Raw genomic sequence first — 16,010 nt, 5'->3', positions numbered from 1 at the left:
AGCAATGTCAGCCACCACAGCCACTCCTCAGCATCTGTCACAGCAGAGATTCAGACTGCTCCCACGGGCACCAGCTGCTGGTCCTTGTCACCTCCCAGTTACTCCCTTCGGAAGGAAAGGCTTCCTCCTGGGGGAGGCTTAGGATGGGGATGGGGAGGGGGAGGGGCAGGGAGACCACCAGGGCCTGGGCACTGCGGCTCCTGGGCACTGCGTATGGACTGGTGTGGGCACATGAGGAGCTGGTGCTGGGTGAGGGCACTCTGAAGTGCAGCACAGGGTGGAACACACCACACAGGGACTCAGAGGCCTGGACTCCAGTCCCAACTCAGCCATAACTACCTGAAAGCACTTGGAAAAGCCGTCCCCCTTTTCCAGCCTCCTCGAGATCCTCATCTTGTAGAACAAAGGCTGTGTGGTCTCTGAGCCTCATTTAACTCAAATATTCAAGGATTCCCTGCAGTTGTGTATTTCCTTGTGTGTGTGTGCGCGCGCGTGCACGCACGCATGTGTGTGTTATTTGCTCAATTGTCTCTTTGCTACCCTGTGGACTGTAGCACGCCAGGCTCCTCTGTCCATGGGATTTCCCAGGCAAGAATACTGGAGTGGGTTGCCATGCCTCCTCCAGGGGATCTTCCCAACTCAGGGATCAAACCTGGGTCTCCTGCATTGCAGGCAGATTCTTTACTATCTGAGCCACCACGGAAGCCCTTGTATTTCCTTACTAGCTAATAAACTAATAGTGAACTTTTCTAAGATAATGAAAGTCTTTCTCTTCTTTCTTTCCTTCTCTTCTTCCCACTTCCCTGATTTTCATTCCCTGTCTCTCATTTTCTCTCCCTTCCCTCTTGTAAGTTTCGTAAATCCTTCTAAGAACAAAGGACACTTACTGTATGGTATTTGTCCTGAAATCACTCACTTTACAGCCGATTATTAGAGATAAAATTTGTGCAGAAAGGAAACGCAAAGTGTGAAAGCCAGTGCCACAAACCCAACAGGAGGTTCTATCCCAGAGTTAACATTTGCCTTGGGTGTTTAATGCTGACAGAATGCAGACAGTCTTGGGAGGTAGGGTATGGGGTCAGGGGTCAGGCAAGTCCCCTGGGGGTCCGGGAGAGGTAAGAGAGAAGGTCACGGGGAGCAGAGAGAGAGAGAGAGAAAGGCCAGAAAGGGTGTTTGCAAGGGATGGATTGCTCAAAACTGGCTTTAGAATGACACAGCAGCCACTGGAAGATGGATTTTGAAAGTGAGCGCTGGTTGACTATTGCCTCTCACCGCTTCGAGCTCACTTCTGGTGCCGGACATGGCACAGAACACACAGGCTTTTCCCAGCAGGAGGTGGGATGGCAGACCTTGTGAACTGAGTGTTGTGACTGCCCCGGGGTCCCCCACGAGTCAGAGAGAGGCTGAGCCAGAAGATGCCTGCCGTGCCCCTACCCCACAGCTGAGAAACATTAGCAAGCGTGTAGGATGGGGTGTCATCATTGTGGGTCACAGTCTGAGGCCCGGAGAGGTGGACTGTCCCTGCAGGTCTGACAGCGAGGGAAGGCACCCTGGCCCTACGACTGGGCCCCTCCACGGGGTAACTCTGCCTGGCTCTGAAAGCCTCTTCGGTACCAGAGGCCTTCCTCCTGGCTGCTTGGGGGCAGAAATCTACTTTCAAAAGACCGATTTTCTTTGCTACTTGAGAGCTTGGCTTTTCAGAGAGGAGCAGACTCTGGCTCCAGACCTGGCTTCAAGAAGCACTCAGCAGAGACAAGGGGAAGCCTCCCGGGCCTGCTGGCCAGCTGGTCTCCATCCCTCCATCCCAGGGTCTGTGGGAGGGGGCCTCTTTGACCCTCCCCTCCCCTCCGACTCTTCTGTGGGCGCTGCCTTCCTGTGCTGCCTCCATTTCTGAGGGAGAGTGAGGCGGGTCAGTGACCCGAGGACAACAGGAACCTGGGGCCCTAGAACTGGCCTGGGGAGGGGGGGATGCCAGCTTCCCTGGAGACCCAGGAGGGTTTGGTTCCATCCTTTTCTCCCAGGGTCCTGCACCCATCCGCGAGAGAAGTGGGGGACGTTTGGCCTGGCTGGCCGGGGGCCTGTGGCCTCGTCCCCGAGGTCTCTACCGGCAGGAGGCGGTTATCCCCGGAGCCATGGGGTGGGCAGTGGGCCCCTCTGGTGGCTGTCTCCACACTGCTTGCTCCTTCCCTTCCTTCTTGGTCTGAGGATTTGAAGACAGTGCCCCACAGCTCTGGGCTCTGGAGGCTGAAAGCCCCTTTTCCTTGAGATCAAGCTGGTGCAGGTGAGAATTCAGCTAGAACATCCCTCCAGCGCAGGACGCTGCCTGCTCTGGAGAAGCCCGGCTGGCCACACTGCTCTGCTGTCTCCACTGCTGTCCCTGGCTTCCTGACTTCTCAGCCTGGCTCCTCTCAGCTCCCAATTAGCCTCCTCTGCCCCCTTGCCCCTGTTCCATTGTCCCCAGGAAACCGGGCCTGGCCCAGAGGATGCTCTGGGTGTCGGGCCTTGTTTCTGCCCTGCTCTCCTCCTCGGAAGGGCCTCTTACTTTATCAAGCTTCCTGATTCCCGGGCTCCACCCTCCTCGCTGCCTTTCAGTAAAGGCCTCAGCTCAAGTCTCCACTCTGTCACTTACCAGATGAGTGTCAATGAACCTTCCAGAGATGTGAGAGCTCTGTCACTGTCTTCTCCACCCACCTGGCCCACAGCCCGTGGCCCTAACATCCTCCGCTTCTCCTTCACCTTCCCCTCCCCATGGGGCTTGTCCTCTGATCCACGCACTCTCCAGCTGCCAGCCTTTTTGGCTCCCCGCCCACGAGGCACGGATCAAACACCAGCTCTTGTGGGGTGCCTGTGTGTGCCAGGTGGCCACTGGGCAAGGCCCGCATGGTGGCCTGCCCATCCCAGCCTCGCCCTGGGGAACACCCCTGTTTGAAGGTGCTCCCAGCTAGCTCTCAGAGGGACCCAAGAGCACCAGTTTCCAGAATTCTACGATGCACATGTTTCTTTTCACATTTCTGAAACTACTGTGTGTCTTATACTTTGCTGTGTTCCTTTAATGTGGTACTTAAAAAAAAATGTAACCCCTCTTTTCCCCCCGACTCCCTAATCATGTTATTTCATTCACGATGAATCTTCCAACTGCTGTCATTTCAGCCCTGGGGAAATAAGATAAATGGACAGTATAGTCAAGGACATCTGGAGATTATTTCTTTAACCCAAAGGAGTAACTCTAATGGGAAAAATTGCAGGTTGTCTATTGATGGGGGCATTGTGGGATGTAAGAGTTATTCAGATGTCACTGATCGTTGGCTTGCCAGGGGCCCAAATTGTGTACCCTAAGAACTTCACTCCTCTGCTCTTAGAGCCCACATACAGCAGCTGCTATCTGCTGCTTTCATAGATGGTACAGGACACAGGCTGGGGAGAGGCTGGGGCCCCAGAATGGGTGTCTCCTGCCTTTATCTACTTTCTGAGTAGGGCGGCTGTGACTGAGAGCCCTCTGGGGATGGAGGTGAAAGGGGAGAGGGGCACAGAGTCCCAGAACAGAGGTCAAAGGACTTGTGCATGTAGAAATTGCCTGAAACAATCCAGGACCTATATACTTTGGTTCACTTTTGCTGTCCATCCAGGAGAGAAGGCAGCCGTGTTCACTGCCCAGTACATCGGAAACCTCTCCAGGCTGGGGTGGTGGCCTGTCTTCTTCCTAAGGGGCCTCCACAGGAATCTGAAAAGCTCCCCACCTCGCAGGGTGGGCACCCTCATGGCAGGAGGGGACTGTGGGAGGAAGGCAGCTGCTGTTCCCTGTGATGGGAGAGACTCCACCAGTGCCTGAGGTGGAGGATGCCAGCCCACTCAGCCTGACCATCCCCCAGGCGCTGCAGCTTTAAGACCGAGAGCTCACCCCAGCCCTATTGGCCACCTTCCTTCCCTCTCAATTTCATATCAGTTTGCCTTCAACTGGCCTCAGCACGGCAGTCCCTCCAGCAGTCAGTCAACCAGCTATTCACTGAGCACCAGCTCCAGGAAGGCGTGTCGGGATCCAGAAACAGTGAGACACGAAGCTTGGCCAGCTGGGGTTGGCAGGCATGAAGTCACAGCCCAAGGTAGCTACTGCCAGGTGCCAAGGAAGTGGTAGCGACAGGGCCTTCTATAGGAACACAGAGGAGGAAGGTGTCCCCGGGGGCTGGTGGGCACTAGAGGCATTTTCTGAGTTGTCGTGATATGACCTTTAAAGGTGGGGAAGGCAGCCACCAGCGTGATCAGTGGCCCCGGAGTGGGAATGTGGATGTCTAGAGATTCGAGTGGTCCAGTGTGGATGATGGTGGAGGGTTTGGTGGGGGTGGTGGGGATCAGGAGGATGGAGCTGGACAATCAGGTTAAGGTGTGTGAATCTCACCAGCAAGCCAGGGGGGCCAGACACGTTAGCAAACTTGGCTAAAATGCTTTGCTCTGTGTGTGGAGCTGGTCTTTAGAGCTGCACTGTCCAACATGGAAGCTGCTAACTGCAAGCGGTCAAGATGTACTGCGTTAGGTGTACACTGGATTTTGAAGACTTAGTATGAAAAAAAATGTAAAATATCCCAATACTTTAAAAAAAGTAATTTCATTTATTTATTTAGGCTGTGCTGGGTCTTCACTGCAATATGCGGAGAGCACGTGGGCTTCAGAAGTCGTGAAGCACAGGCTTGGCCCTGCATGGCCCTGCATGTGGAATCTTCCCGGACCAGGGACCGAACCCATGTCTCCTGCATTTGCGGGTAGATTCTTAACCACTGGGCCACCAGGAAAGTCCCTCAATAAATGTTTATATTGAGTATATGTTGAAATAGTAACATTTTGGATATACTGAGTTATACAACATATATTATTAAAATTACATTCACCTGTCTCTTTTGACTTCTTTAAAGGTGGATACTAGAAAGTCTATGGTTACATATATGGCTTACGTTGTAACTGAACAGACAGTGGTGGATTGGAGTCTTCACAATATTCTTTGTTTTTGTCACCCCATTCCTTTCCTCCTCAGTCCTGGCTGTCTTTCACTTCGTTAGTTTCGACAGCTCTCCATTCCTCTCTTGCCCTCTTTCCTTTAGTTGCGCGGGCCTTCTCCTCCATTTTTTACAGTTGTGTTGATGATAGATGGTGGTGAGGGAGAAGGAGGAAGCCAGAGCCAGCTTGCTCAGGCCACAGCCCTGGACTCCTGGAAGCCAGAATTCACCAGGCAGGGAGGCCTACTGATCTGTAATGCTTGTGGGAGTTAAGCTTCCAGATAATTCTTTTCTGGCTTACTTTCAGTGAGCCAGAAATACATTTTAGTTCCATTTTGTTTTAAAAATATTTATTAAAAAAATTTTTAAAAACCTATCAGTGACATGCATGTCATTTACAAAGACAATAACTCCAGTACAAGACACATTTAGTAAAACAGGGATTGTCTGCCCTTCACCCTCCCCACCCCAGCCCCACCACTAGAATCTCAACACTCCCAGATCTTCTTTAAGTATTTACTTCCTGAAATACATAAATTACCAAGTAAATTTCTAAATAAATTCTTATAAATATAAATTCTAAATAAATTCTAAATAAATGCTATTTGTTGATTTTTCAATTTTGACATTGTCAATTTTCTTCTTATTATGGAATAAATGTTTTTTTCTGTTCTAAAATAGTTTATTAATGCTTATTGCATTATTAATATATAGAGATTGTTCACTGCTGAACCAAGTAGTACACAATAATTACACTTTCTGAACAATATTTTCCCTTCCCAGAGGTAATAATTGTCTGCTTTCTATGACAGTTTTATAAATTCTTACAAATGCTCTATAAAATTAGAAAATTTCTTCAAGTATTATTTTATTGTGGCCAAACCTAAAGGTAATCCTATATTTTTTATCTACCCCCAAGATACCTTCAGTGCACCCTCCCTCCTGCCCCCCTTGAAATGGTTGCTGGAGTTACCGTACAGCTGTGTGCTTGGGAAACACCCTCTCTTCCAGGTGTCACCCCCTATTTCTTTTCTCCTTTCTCCTGGTTTGCATCAGTACCTCTTTGAGAAAGGGTGCAGAGAAGTTTAATTTTTTTTTGCATGTTTGAAAACAGTCTTGTTCTAGTCTCATGCCTGATTAAGTTCAGCTGGACACAAATTCTAGATTGAAAATCTCCCCCTCCCCCATCTCTGCAGTACCTTGAAGGCAGTTGCTCCACTGTTTTCAAGCTTCTGACATTGCTGTTGAAAAATCTGGTGCTGTCCTGCTTCCTGACCTTCTAATGGGACTGCTGTGCCTTCTCTCTGGAAGGTGTGAATCATCTCTTTGCCCCCAGTGCTTGGGGGTTTCCTTGTGAGACGCCTCACTGTATGGGTCTCCCCATCCCCACCACATTTTGCTGGGCACTCAGAGGACCTTTTCTATCTAGAAGCTGACCTTCAGTTCTGGGAAATTTTAAAAATACTTTTTTCCAGAATTTTCTCCATTTTTTTCTCTTACTAGAAAAACTGTGGGCTCTTTTGACTGAACCCTTCAACTTTGGCATCTTTCTCCTCATCTCCTTGTTTTCTTGTTTTGCTTCCTGGGAAATTATCCAGTATCATCTTCCAACCCTTCTGCTAAATTTCAGAGTTCACCTCTTATAATTTTTAAATTCCAAGCGCTCTTTTGTCTCCTCATTGCTCCTTTTAAAGGAGCTTACAGTTGTTTCATGGACACGATATCTTATTTTTTCTGAGGATATTAATTTAAACGTTTTGAAGTTTATTGGTCTTTTTTTTCTTTTTTGGATCCCTGCATTACTTCTGTTTCTCTGAGTTTTCTTTTTTTTTTTAATTTAGTATATTCTCTCTCTCTTTTCACTTTTCCTCAAGAGACTAGCCATCCTTGGCTGTCTGTTCACATTGAAGAGTAGGTCACCAAAACTTCCAGACGCTCTGTGTCTATGCGTGGACCTTTCGACTTGTGGCTTTATTATGCAGTGGCCAGCTGAGGACTCTGCCATTTTATTAGGTACTTCCAACCAAAATCCCATGGATGGAGGAGCCTGTTAGGCTGCAGTCCATGGGGTCACTAGGAGTCGGACACGACTGAGCGACTTCACTTTCACTTTTCACTTTCCTGCATTGGAGAAGGAAATGGCAACCCACTCCAGTGTTCTTGCCTGGAGAATCCCAGGGACGGGGGAGCCTGGTGGGCTGCCGTCTCTGGGGTCACACTGAGTCGGACATGACTGAAGCGACTTAGCAGCAACTTAGCAGCCCAACCAGAAGGATCTGTCAAGCTCTTCCTGGGGCCAGTTTCCAGCCTGGAGCCGTGGGGTGTGGGGGGGAGTAGAAGGGCACACGAGGGCAGCATCCACGGAACCAAGTGCCAGAAGGGAACAGAGGTTTCCAAAGTTGCATGTGTAGACTTTCACTTAACCCCGCTGTCGGAGTGCAGTGCTGCATCCCGGTCCTCCGCTATTGTGGCCTTTCTGGCTCAGTTTCCCTGCCAAATGCCAGGGCGAGGGAGGGACAGTCACTGCACTGGAAAGGGAAGAACTGCTCCTCATACAGGTTGGCAACCAGCCTCCCCATTCTCAGCACCACCATTTCTCCCGCCTTCCCAAGGAGTCACCACCTCCAACTCCACACCGTTCCACGTGTGCGGCAAGATTTATCCATTTCTCATTGACTGCACCTTCATTGTGTGTGTGTTTAACTGCTCAGTCGTGTCCAAGTCTTTGTGACCCCACAGACTATCTGCCAGGCTTCGCTGCCCATGGGATTCTCCAGGCAAGAATACTGAGTGGACTGCCCTTTCCTTCTCCAGAGGATCTTCCAGACCCAGGGATTGAACCCTGGTCTCCTGCATTGCAGGCAGATTCTTTACCGTTTGAGCTACAGGGAAGTCCATACCTTCATTGGGGACTTTGTTTCCAATTTCTCAGCTCTGCAATTCCTCCATCTGCTTCTGTCTTCCAAAAATCTGTTGACATTTGTTTCCTGCTGATGTCACGCCTCCTGTTCTCCCTGTCCTTGTCTGTTTATTTTCTCTTTATTCCTTTGCTCTCATTTCAGTGGGGTTTGGGAAGGAACAGATATGTGTTGAACCTGCCACATTTAACAGGAAGCCTCTTTAAAGCTTCCTGAGGCGTCAAGTCTATTTCCTTCCTTATTAAAGGACTCCAGTGCTGAGAGCTGGATCTCTGCTTATGGAGAAGTTGCAAGACTTTCCCATCATCAAGGTCAATTTTATTTAGAAGGTGGTGGAGACTAGATTAAATAAAGCGTGAGCCTGGCTTATTGCTGGAAATTTTTGCTTTTAAAAAAATCACGATATTACAACAAATTAATTATACTTAAAATTTTGTGTGATTAGGTTTTTTATTAAAATTGCATGGAAAACAACTTGTTTTCTCAGAAATTTGGGCTCTCTGCAGGCTGGGTCCTGGCCAGCCAAGGCTTCAGACCTTGACTAGGCTGGACTATATTTTCTCGTGTGTGTGTGTGTGTGTGTGTGTTGGTTGCTCAGTTGTGTCCTACTCTTTGCAACCCCATGGACTGTAGTCCACTGGGCTCCTCTGCCCTTGGGACTTCTCAGGCAAGAATACTGGAGTGGGTATCCATTTCCTTCTTGAGGGGATCTTCCCAACCCAGGGACCAAACTTGGGTCTCCTGCATTGCAGGCTGTTCCTCTAGGCATCTATTTAAAAGGTAGTAGGATCAGTAAGCAGAAGGCAATGGCAGCCCACTCCAGTACTCTTGCCTGGAAAATCCCATGGGTGAAGGAGCCTGGTAGGCTGCAGTCCATGGGGTCGTGAAGAGTCGGACATGACTGAGCGACTTCACTTTCACTTTTCACTTTCTTACATTGGAGAAGGAAATGGCAGCCCACTCCAGTGTTCTTGCCTGGAGAATCCCGGGGATGGGGGAGCCTGGTTGGCTGCCGTCTATGGGGTCGCACAGAGTCGGACACGACTGAAGCGACTTAGCAGTAGCAGGATCAATAAAGTTGCCTGGGAGAAATTCAAGAAAGCCAAACTGTCTCCTGGGACCTTAAAATTCCTTTAACTAGTGTGTTAATTTAAAAGAGAATGCTTATCTATTTATTAAACAAAATATGCCTCCTGCCTCCAACACCTTCTGCACTGAGCCTTTACCAGGCAGCACTGATGGTCATTTGTATATAAAAATAATGACACTGTTGGGTTCTAATGAAGGTTTTGAGTTTCAGGGGCTGCAGGTTGCGCGTAGGGGGAGATGAGACCCTTGGGGAGGGTAGCAGGGCTCGTCCTCATGGGGTCTTTGTCATTGCTTCTCCAGGTGCCCCCTTTCAAAGGTCTCAGCTTCCTCACGCTACCTCCTGCCGGCACTTCCACCTGGGCCCCCCGCAGCCGCAGCAGCTCGCTCCCGACTTCCCCCTGGCCCACCCCGTACAGTCGCAGCCGGGCCTCAGCGCCCACATGGCCCCGGCCCACCAGCACAGCGGCGCCCTGCACCAGTCGCTGACCCCGCTGCCCACCCTGCAGTTCCAGGACGTCACAGGTCCCTCCTTCCTACCTCAGGCCCTGCACCAGCAATACCTCCTGCAGCAGCAGCTCCTGGAAGCCCAGCACCGCCGGCTCGTCTCGCACCCCAGGTGTGTGCGCCACGTGGGCGAGGGGGGCGGGGCCGGGGCGGGGCCCGGGGCGCGACCCCTGGTTTCCACCCTGCCAGGCTTGGCCCGCCGTCAGTCACCAAAGGAGTCTCCCTGTAGGAAGCAGCTTTTGCTCTGGTTAGAGGCATTCATTCCGGGTAGTGAGCATGGCTTTAACCTGACACCGGTTCCCTCTGTTGCTAGTGTGTGTCCTTGTCACATGGCCCTGGTAGCTGGGCTAGGATGGTCACGGTGGACTTTTGCATAGTGTGGGAGACCAGACTAGGGGACCCCTCGCACCCTCTCAAACTTCACGGTCACCTGATTCTAACACTGGAGGTCCCTAAGGGATGCCCTGGGTCAACCCTGCCCACAAAGAGCCCATCATGTGGTTGGAGAGACCAACAGTGAAACAATTGCAAAATTAAAAGAGACAGTACTAATCAAAGGGGGCCAAGCTGACCGTGGGACCTTGGGCAAGTCACTGTACCTCTCTGAGTCTCAAGTGTTAAGAGGAGTTGTACAAGATAAGTGTTTCTCTAACATTTTTGTCTCAGGACATTTTACTCTCTTAAAAATTATTGAGGACTATAGCAAACTTTTGTTTATTATGACTATTGATACTTACCCTATTAGGAATTTAAAATGAAAATATTTAAATACTTATTAATTCATTTAAAATGACAATAACAAAGTTATATTAATGCCAATAACGTTTTTCAAAAGATAGCTATATATAATGCAGTAAAAAGAGTGATTTTTAACAATTATATATTTGCAAATCTCTTTAACGCCTGGCTCAATAGAAGATAGCTGTATTCTCAAGTCTGCTTCTGCACTCAAACTGTAGCTGAATCACATGTCATGTAGTTTCTAGAAAATTCTGTTGTTCACTTGTGAGAGAATGAGAGTGAAAAAGCAAATACATGAGAGTATTATCATGAAAATCATTTTGACCTCAGAAACGCTGTGAAAGGGTCACAGGGACTGCCAGGGGTCGTTGGAGCATACTTTGAGCACCTCTGGACATGATGATCTTTAAGGCCCTAAGTGTTCATATCTATAGAGGCTGGGGTACCTGGGACAGAAGGTAAGTATTGTAGGAGGTCAGAGGAAGGAGAGGTCACCATGATCTGGAGTGTTCTGGGAGGCCTTCCTGGAGGAGGCCTAGTCCTGGGCCCTGTAAACTGGGAAGAGTGTGGAGAAGGGTGGAGGAGAAGAGAAGAGCATGATGGCAGCAGAGGGTATGGGTGCATAGACGTGGGAGATGCTACAGGAGGCAGGTCTGTGTGTCCTGAATACAACCCACCAAGGACAGAGGGGAGTAGAAGGAGAAGGAGCAAAGGAGGTAGAGAGCCTGGGTGAGATAGCAGGCCAGCAGCAGTAAGCGGCCTTGGTGTAGTGGGCAGCCCACAGACAGCGGGAATGTCTGAGTTATGAGCTGCTGCCCAGGAAGCTTCCTTGGAGCTTGGGAAGAGGGCTGAAGGCCGCTGCTCCATATGTAGGCATGGGTGGGGGCCACCGGGGGCTCAGTGCTCTTGCAAGCTGGGCTGTCCCAGGGCTGCCCTGACGCCTGGGTCCTCCTTCCCTTCCGGTGCAGGCGGAGTCAGGAGCGCGTGTCTGTCCATCCCCACCGCCTCCACCCCAGCTTCGACTTCGGCCACCAACTACAGACACCTCAGCCCAGGTATTTGGCTGAGGGCACTGACTGGTGAGTCTTTAGGGCCCCTGGGGGAGGGAGAGAGGAGGGTGTTGCCTGATCCTTGGAGCTCCTGTTTCCTTCCATCAATGATGCAGGAGTTCTAGTTTTCAAGCCCCAGCTTTTGCCTTGTCCCCAGCCACCTTCGGAGCCAGAGGGGCCCCCAGGGCCCTAGTTCTGGCAGCAAGCTCAGGTGTGGCTAAGCACCACCATGTGCCAACCTGGGGCTCAGTTCTTGTGGTTCTGCCTGGGAGGAGCTGACAGGGATGCAACACATTTCCCAAGTCCTGGGAGTGTTGTGAACCAATAGTCCTTGGTAGGAGGGCAGATAGGAGAGTCTCAGGAGCTAGCATGATGGTCAGGGAAGGCTTCCTGGAGGAGGTGGGCCTTGAGGAGTCCAGAGAGAAGTACCAGGGCATGCCAGCCATGCAAAAGAGGCTCAGGGAGATAGAACCAGCTAGGTTGGAGGCAAGGCCTGGGGAGACTGCCTGGGGAGAGGTTCAGGGCTTGGTTGAGGGGTCTTTGTAGGCAGTGGGGCCTTGTAAAGTCTTCCCACAATCTCTTGAGCTCAGGACAGAGGTCTTTCTTGCCCTGAGATGCAGTACTGCTTGGTTTTGGGTCCTTGGTCCCACCCTACTCACAGGTTCTAGCTCAGGGAGGGCTGACCTACCTAACCTAGGGTCAGGTCCAAACACTCGAACACTTGAAAAAAAAGATGTGCAGTTCACTAAAGTACTTAGAGGTAAAGGGTATCCTGCCTGCAACTTACTTTTAAATAGTTTAGAAAAAAAATCCACGGGGAACTGTGTATGGGTATGTATAAGTAGGTGGGTATGGATAGATGAATTTGGAGAGAGAAGGAAAAAGAAATTCAGTGAAGTAGTAAAACTTTAACATTTGGGGAATCTGAATGAAGGATAACCAGGAATTTTTTGGTGCTGTTCTTGCAACTTTGAGGTTAAAAAAATATTTTTTCTTTAAAAGAATGTAAAAACAAAAAAACCTCAACGAAAGGGAATGGACTATTTATAAAACAGACATACAGTAGTGTCATTACTCAGCCATTTAATCTGTCTAACTTTCATGGGCAAAGGTTGCTTTGGAAACGTGACCAGGACTGGACACCCAGGAACGGTTCTGAGGGGCAGTTCTGGTTGATTGGAAATTAAATGTGCCTTTAGGTGCAGGAGAGGGTTGTTTTCACAGGTTCCATCGTCTCCAGCCCTCGCTAGTTCTCAAGTTTTCTCTGATAGATTTAACGCTTCCTTAAGAGATTGTACCACAGCCAGCTTCAGCCCAGCCTCTTTCTAATTAGCAGATTCAAATTAGGAAGATTTAATTGTTGTTTGGATGAAATTCTGTCCCTCAGCAGGCAAGTCAATTCAATTTGATTCACTTCAGCACACAGAGCAGCCAGGGTCCTTGTGTGTGGCTGAGGGATCTGAATATACACACGGGGTCCCACGTGGCAAGTGGGAAGGGACAGGTGAGGGTGATGCTGCAGAGATGTCAGGAGGAGGGTGGTGTGCCGGTAAGCCTGCTGGCTTTAAATCTCCTGTCCTCCTCAAATTTCTGTTGCTCTGCATTCCTGACCCCTGCCTGCCCCAAGGACTGGGAGAGACTGGGGCCCTGAGAGGCTGGGAGGGCCCTGTGCCCAGGGCCAGCTTGGGCCTTTCTGCCTGTCCTGTCCCCACTTCCCAAGCAGGAGGCCCCCCCCTCTCCTCCCTGTAATGAGCTCTGCTCCAGCAAGGGCCAGCCTAGTGGTGACAAGGGCCTTTACATACCCGCCCCCACTCTTTTCCAGGGAGGTCTCTTCTGCCAGGAGATGCAAGGTTCTGGAAATTAGATGACAAGAAATGCATTAGAGGAGGGGCCGCTCTCACGCTCTTCGCTCTTCGAGGACCCCTGGGAAGGGGGAGGGAGGAGTGTGCCTGGACCCAGGCCCCCCGCCCCTTTCCTTTAAAGAACCATTAGGAATCACTGAATTCTCCCCTGATCATTCCAGGATCTGGCCCCCAGAGCCTGTTCCAGCCCCAAGCCTGAGGCTGACTGGCCTTTCCCTGAAATTTAGGTGATTTCAGCCCTACCCACCTAGCTGCTCTCAGTTGAGCACCCCGGCCTTGAGAGTGTGTGGGGGCAGCAGGCCCTGGGGGATAAATCCCCCCATGAAGCTCCGCTTTCTGGCCCAGGCCTGGTAACTTGAGCCCAACTTCATGCTCCGCTCCAGTGTCTCCATTCTCATCATGCTCCTCTGACTCAGTCGTGGTTCATGGTTCCATCTCTGCGCCCACTGCAGGCCACTCCACCACCTCGTCCTAGCCCTACTCGGGCACCTGGGACAGGTAGAGAGGGGACATGGAGATGAGAGCCTCCTGGCTTCCTTCCCCTGCAGGCAGCTGTTAGGGGATCCTGGGTTTTGGATCAGATTTTTGATGAGGTAAAAGGGGATCCCAGAGCCCACCCAGGCCCACTCTGGGCAAATCGCTCAGCTCATCTGAGGCTGAAGATGTCTTTTGCTTCTCTAGTCAGCACTCTCGGAATTGGAGCAACTCTGTTCTCAGTTCCTTGGGGCTTTGCTTTTGGTAGAATTCCCTGAACATCTCTCTGCAGCTGTGAATCTGCTGGGACCTCTGGGCAGCTGCTGAGTCCGAGTTTCTGCCCATGAGGTGCCCCATGGAACTCCTTTTGTCGAGGCAGGTCATAGGATGAGCCCAGGTGAGGGTCAGAAACCCTGGAGTCCCAGACTGGCTAGCCCACGGCCGTGGATCGGGCACTGCCCTTCTTCAGGCCTGTGCTGCGCCTGCAAAAATGAGGGGTTGGACTCAGAGAATTTCTAGGTTTACTTCCAACCAACTCCAAGAGTTACCTCATTTCCCAAGGGGGCAGACTCATCAGGAGTTGTTCCAGGGATCCGGGATTTGGCCACCTGATGCAAAGAACTAACTCCTTGGAAAAGATTCTGATGCTGGGAAAGATTGAAGGTGGGAGGAGAAGGGGATGACAGAGGATGAGATGGTTGGATGGCATCACCGACTCAATGGACATGAGTTTGAGTAAGCTCCAGGAGTTGGTGATGGACAGGGAAGCCTGGCTTGCTGCAGTCCATGGGGTTGCAAAGAGTCAGACACGACTGAGCTACTGAACTGAACTGAACTGATGGAGGAAATATAGGAATATATTTACATCACACTGTTTAGACATCACAGAGGGAAGCAGAAATTCCTGTCATGTTCCTCATGTTTTAAACAAATTGCATTTGCTCAGGTGCTCTTTGGTTTGCTGTATTCCCTACACCCTGGCACTCAGGTTGCAAGCTGAGCAGGTTCAGCTTCAACTCGCAATTTCTGGTAAAAACACTTCAGAGGAGATGCTGGGTTCTTCCAGCCGAAAACTGGTTGACTCTCCTATGTGATTTTAATAGTAATTGATGATCTTCCCCCAGATCCTTTATTTCTTTAGGGGACGTGAGAAGGTGACAAGTAATTCAATCATTCCTTATTCATTTATTACACAGAAAACTTTCATAAAGAGCAATTTCCCTTCATCATGATTTGGTTACCCTGAAGTACAGTTAATAGAGGAAAGACAGGATAAATGTTTGGTTCTTCTCCTGTATTTATTAGTTTTCAAAGTGAAGCATTGGTTCCCTAGCATACCTCAAAGGGGACCAATTTGCTTGAGCATCATTTCACGCTCATGGATTTGAACCTATTTGATGTATTTAAACCTACTGCGGTTATACTCATTGATGCAAAATGTCCAAACTCTGCCAGTGGGGGCCTCTTTGAGATGGTTCCTGAATTCTTTTGACCTGACCTTGATGACTTCCTTGCTTTCAATTATGACAAGATGTTTCAATCTCATTTCGCACATTTTTTTGGTACTCGTTTTTTTTGGTACTGAAACTGAGTCATTATTTGGCCATTAAACTTAGCCATTTTTTCAAGAAACCCTGGTTCCTTTTCAGTATTAACTGATTGATTACTAAGTGAAGTGAATTTCCTGCATGGTTAAGAATGGGGGCAGTGGTTCAGGAGAGTTTCCTGCCCCAAGGCTGCAGGTCCCTCTCCTGTTATTTTCTTAAAGTGGTAAACGCGTGGCCTCTGACCCCTCCACTTTATCTGGACCTGTCTTTCCTTTGCTCTGTATGTGTCTGGCTTATTTGGATTCCTCTTTCAGCATTTCTCTTAGGAATGGACTTTGCCTTGGGAAGGAGATTTGTGCACTAGTCCCAAGTAGTATGAGGCTCAGAATATTCTAGTTCCTTCAGATCTCGAAGAGCCCTTCCTCCTCCGAGTCTAGGTTCTCCTCGTCATAAAGAGGGGATGGACTAGGCGAGACTGGGTCCCTTGCCTCTGCAGCAGTTCGTGACCCTGATTCTGCTCCATGGGCTTGGTGTCTGGGGTCCGTTTGCACCTGACAGCTGAACCCCCTGTGCCTCACTGTGGCCCTGTCCCTGCAGGGATCTCAGTGTGGACGCCGGCTTGAGCTCTGCTCAGTTCCAGGTGCGACCCGTCCCTCAGCACTATCAGCATTACCTAGCAACTCTTCGAATGCACCATTTCCCCCGAAACTCCTCCTCCACGCAGATGGTGAGTGAGAGGCTTTGCCAGGCGACTGAGTCCTCTGCCGCCCGTTGGTGCCAGTGGCGGGCTGAGGTCTGCGGCTCTGTGCCCCTGTGACCCGCGCCTCTGTGCCCTACGCCC

General features: G+C 50.2%; 1 protein-coding gene across 1 annotated transcript in view; it reads left to right on the top strand.

Moving 5' to 3' along the window:
• Nucleotides 1-16,010, top strand: part of RNF165 (ring finger protein 165) — a 46,878-nt gene that overhangs the window by 17,836 nt on the left and 13,032 nt on the right. Inside the window, exons 5-10 of the mRNA XM_010842034.1 lie at nucleotides 2,022-2,137; nucleotides 2,462-2,591; nucleotides 5,091-5,238; nucleotides 9,293-9,608; nucleotides 11,206-11,316; nucleotides 15,767-15,896. Coding sequence (XP_010840336.1) covers nucleotides 2,022-2,137; nucleotides 2,462-2,591; nucleotides 5,091-5,238; nucleotides 9,293-9,608; nucleotides 11,206-11,316; nucleotides 15,767-15,896 — 951 coding nt within the window. The remainder of the gene's footprint in view (nucleotides 1-2,021; nucleotides 2,138-2,461; nucleotides 2,592-5,090; nucleotides 5,239-9,292; nucleotides 9,609-11,205; nucleotides 11,317-15,766; nucleotides 15,897-16,010) is intronic.

Source organism: Bison bison, unplaced genomic scaffold (assembly GCF_000754665.1).
Source record: "Bison bison bison isolate TAMUID 2011002044 unplaced genomic scaffold, Bison_UMD1.0 scf7180017864170, whole genome shotgun sequence".
Taxonomy (NCBI): domain Eukaryota; kingdom Metazoa; phylum Chordata; class Mammalia; order Artiodactyla; family Bovidae; genus Bison; species Bison bison.
The sequence above is the reverse complement of the archived record's forward strand: the minus strand, read 5'-3'. Positions and strand labels throughout refer to the sequence as shown.